Source organism: Cyprinodon variegatus, unplaced genomic scaffold, assembly GCF_000732505.1.
Source record: "Cyprinodon variegatus isolate N-32 unplaced genomic scaffold, C_variegatus-1.0 Scaffold676, whole genome shotgun sequence".
NCBI classification, from domain to species: Eukaryota; Metazoa; Chordata; class Actinopteri; order Cyprinodontiformes; family Cyprinodontidae; genus Cyprinodon; species Cyprinodon variegatus.
The window spans coordinates 239,463-242,894 of NW_015151129.1; the positions used below are offsets into that span (position 1 = coordinate 239,463).

The 3,432-nt window shown below is 37.8% G+C and overlaps 1 protein-coding gene across 1 annotated transcript in view; it reads right to left on the reverse strand.

Moving 5' to 3' along the window:
- The window catches only part of vipr1 (vasoactive intestinal peptide receptor 1), a 61,583-nt gene extending 58,515 nt beyond the window's left edge, over positions 1-3,068 (reverse strand). The window contains exon 1 of the mRNA XM_015394174.1: positions 2,864-3,068. Coding sequence (XP_015249660.1) covers positions 2,864-2,917 — 54 coding nt within the window. The 5' untranslated portion in view covers positions 2,918-3,068. The remainder of the gene's footprint in view (positions 1-2,863) is intronic.
- Between the last annotated feature and the right edge of the window lie 364 nt (positions 3,069-3,432).

Below are 3,432 nucleotides of genomic sequence, written 5' to 3' on the forward strand. Positions count from 1 at the left end.
GTTATTAAATTTGTTCATTAATTTAGCTGTATTTTAGATCTGTATATGATTTAAAATCTAATGCACACAGTATTAAAGAAAATGGCATCATGCATACATAATTTGAAAATAGAAAAATACTATAGCATTAAAAGACATCTACTTGTAATTCAGTCTTGATGTAAAATCTTGAAATTATATGTAATTACCACAGCAATGTCATCATTACATGTATATTACATGTACATCATCAATTTAGCCCTTTTGCCATTGCCATTGATTTTGTTGGGATGGATTTTTACAATATAATATATATCATGATTTATAGACTTCATTGACTTCATATAAGTGGAAGTGCGTGTCAAAGTAATGTATTTATCTATATTTTAAAGCTCCTAAGCCCTCCTGAAAATGAGAACATCATCGTGGTTCAATGCTGTAGCACACATATTGTTTACATTGCGACTGCTCTAACGAGGGGGTACCAATATGGCGGCCGGTGACTTCACTCCACCCTATACTACCAATGAGCTATCAGCAATCCGGTGAATAAATAGAGATCAGTGGTGTGGAGCTCGAAATGCAGATAGTTGGAACTGATCTCTGTATAGGCTTTTCACTTTCTGGACCTGGATTATTCACCTCTGGAGAGCAGCGTGTGTTAGTCTGCAGCAATGCTGCAGGAGATAGAGAATTCTGGATGTTCTACTATGCTGGGATTGGAAAAGGTTACAGTTTTGTGGAAAATAATTCCTCAGTGAAAATCATAAAATGTAAAGGTCGACAAATGGTAAAATGGCATTTGGATTCTGCAAATCTCAGAAAACGGGCCACATGCTGTTCATGTTAAAGTAAATAGGCTCATTAATAATAGTCATCGGGTTTTATTTAACAACTTTTTACAATTGAGATTGATGCCCACGCTTCCCGTCTCATTCGTGTCCAACATCCATCTGTTTCCAGAGAGCTGATGTTATCTCCATCCTGATTGATGACTGCATAGTTTTAGCTTTCTATGTTGATTTGAAAATCTAGTTTCATAACCTTTTTTAATGAACTGATAAAAGGAAACCTCTTTGTACTTTCTAAACAATTCTCTTTCAATTAAGCTTGAAGGTATTCAACGTTTTTTGTTTCTGTTGCTTTAAAAGGGAAACTCTTTAACTATGACATATCCTGTTAGGCTGCAGCTGTAAAATTTTAAGGAGTCGTGTAAAAAAAAAATGTTTTTCTTTAAAACGTACCTCGTTTCTAATCCTGTAACCACAACAGGAAATCACCCAGCTGCTCTCGAACACAAACAGTTTAGATGAGGATGGACTTCATTTATTTAGATAGCTCCTTTTTGGTATTTGCTTTTTTACAACCGGAGGGAAGGACAAGTTATTTGCCGCCCTCACTCTGTGTCCTCCTCTTCTTTCACCTCCCATTTCCTTTATATTAAATCAATAACAGAGGCATTCAGATCCTAACGCACAGCTTTGCCCACTCAGGGGATTTTCTGTGCAGGTTTCAACTCTACATTTACTTGCTGGTTGTATTAATGAAACATGTCAGGTTGCGTTCCTTTAAAGACACAGCAGAGAACTTTGGGAAAGACCCCCCTTAAGAGACACTGAGGTATGTCAACAAGTGATGATCCTGGTTAATACAGAGAATGAGGGTGGGCCAGAGGTCTCGAAGTTTTCAAAGGGAGGAGGAGGGAGAAAACTTTAGAGTCTTCTTGCTATTCATATAATCAGAAAAGCCCTACTGTTGGGGAGGAAATTATGCCATGCTTCATTCACAACTATTACTAAAGTCCTAGGGCAGTCTTTGAAAACTAGAACAACAGCATGTACCTCTCCTAGAACCAGAACCACGTGCAGGCAGTGTAGAAGCTGTGCACAGATCAGCGTAAACATAAATATTTCTGATAAAACGTAAGATTTTGACTTAGGCTTTGAGTGTGTATAGACTGAAGTTCACTAGGCTACACAGAGGAGGCATTTTCCAGTTTACCTCTACCTACCTTTTGTGTTTTGCTTCATTAAAGTAAAGATTTCAAAATAAAATATGACAAAAAAAACTTGATGCATTGTGCTGCTAAAAGGTAATGTGTGACAGAAACTCAAAGATTTCCATGTAAGAACAAGAATTTAAGATCTTTAAAAGTCTTCCTGGTTTTGGTTTTGTCTTTTCCGATGCCAATTTAACAGAAATGGGTTGATAGACGGACAGACGGACGGATCTGGGATATACCAATATTTTTTTTCCCATAAATCTGCTTTCTTTCTCAATACTCACCCAAACTTGAGAAAACTAATACCAAATTCCTTAAATTTCCTGACTTTATATCAAAGCTCCATTTGCTAGGAGAACGCATTCATATTCCACATATTGTACAGGTTGATCAGGAGCTCAAAAACGACAGAGAATAAAAGCAACTAGATTGCATTCAATTTCTTTGACTTACAATCCAGTCAGTTGATAAATGTCCGCTTTTATCCAGCATGGCCTTGGTATAGACTGTCTATTTGAATTATCAACACTCTCTTCTTAAGACTGAGGAAATCTGTTGACAATTGTGAGAACTTCACCTTCAAATGTTCTGACTCATCCTCTGACAAAAAGAAAAAAAAATGTTTCAGAAAAAGCCAGACTCCTTTGCGTCATCAACAAATAGAAGGATGATAGAAAAAAGTAGCTATGATGTCAAAAGTTACAGAAGTGAATTTTGAACCCAAGTGATTAAAACCTGATCTTGTATACATGAATCATTACAATGTAATTTAATCCCTTTTATGTATTAAATAAATGTAATAATCAAATTTAAAGTAGTGACATGATTCTTATGCTGCTTTTAAGATTTAGATTTTTTGGTTTACATTAAAAAAATACTTACTTTTGGAAGACATCCATAGAGCAACAGCAGAAAAAGCATCTGAAAAGAATCCATCCTCTCCTCGTTTCTTTGTCCCCAGTTTCAGCAAAGGACGGCTGGTGGGAAGTTTTCTCAGTCTTGTACAGTTCAGGTGAATTCTTCTCTGTAAAACTACTCAGACATGTGGTGTGCCGTATGTGGTAAAAGGTTGCAGCCGCTCCATCAGACTGCGCTCCTGTTTGTGCGCCTCTCCAGCAAAAGGAGAGCTGCATCTACTCCACAGCACCCTCCCATTCCCTCCCCTCACCCATTCACAACTCCACAGCGCTGGTCCCAGCAGGCTGTTAACAAGGCTGTCAGCTCGCTGCCTGTTGTTGGAGGACTGTGTCAGTCCAAGAGCCTCGTAATTAATTCCTGTGTAATCCCTAATATTGCATTTAATCTTCTCCAAACAAACTGGGGCTGAAGGCAGCCTGACATGCCTGATGAAAGATGATTTTATCAGGTGGAGCATTGCTATTTGGTGAATTAAAAATGAACTGGGTGCAATTCCCCTGGGTTATTTGGTGGTTATCTTTGTTGGGTTGCTT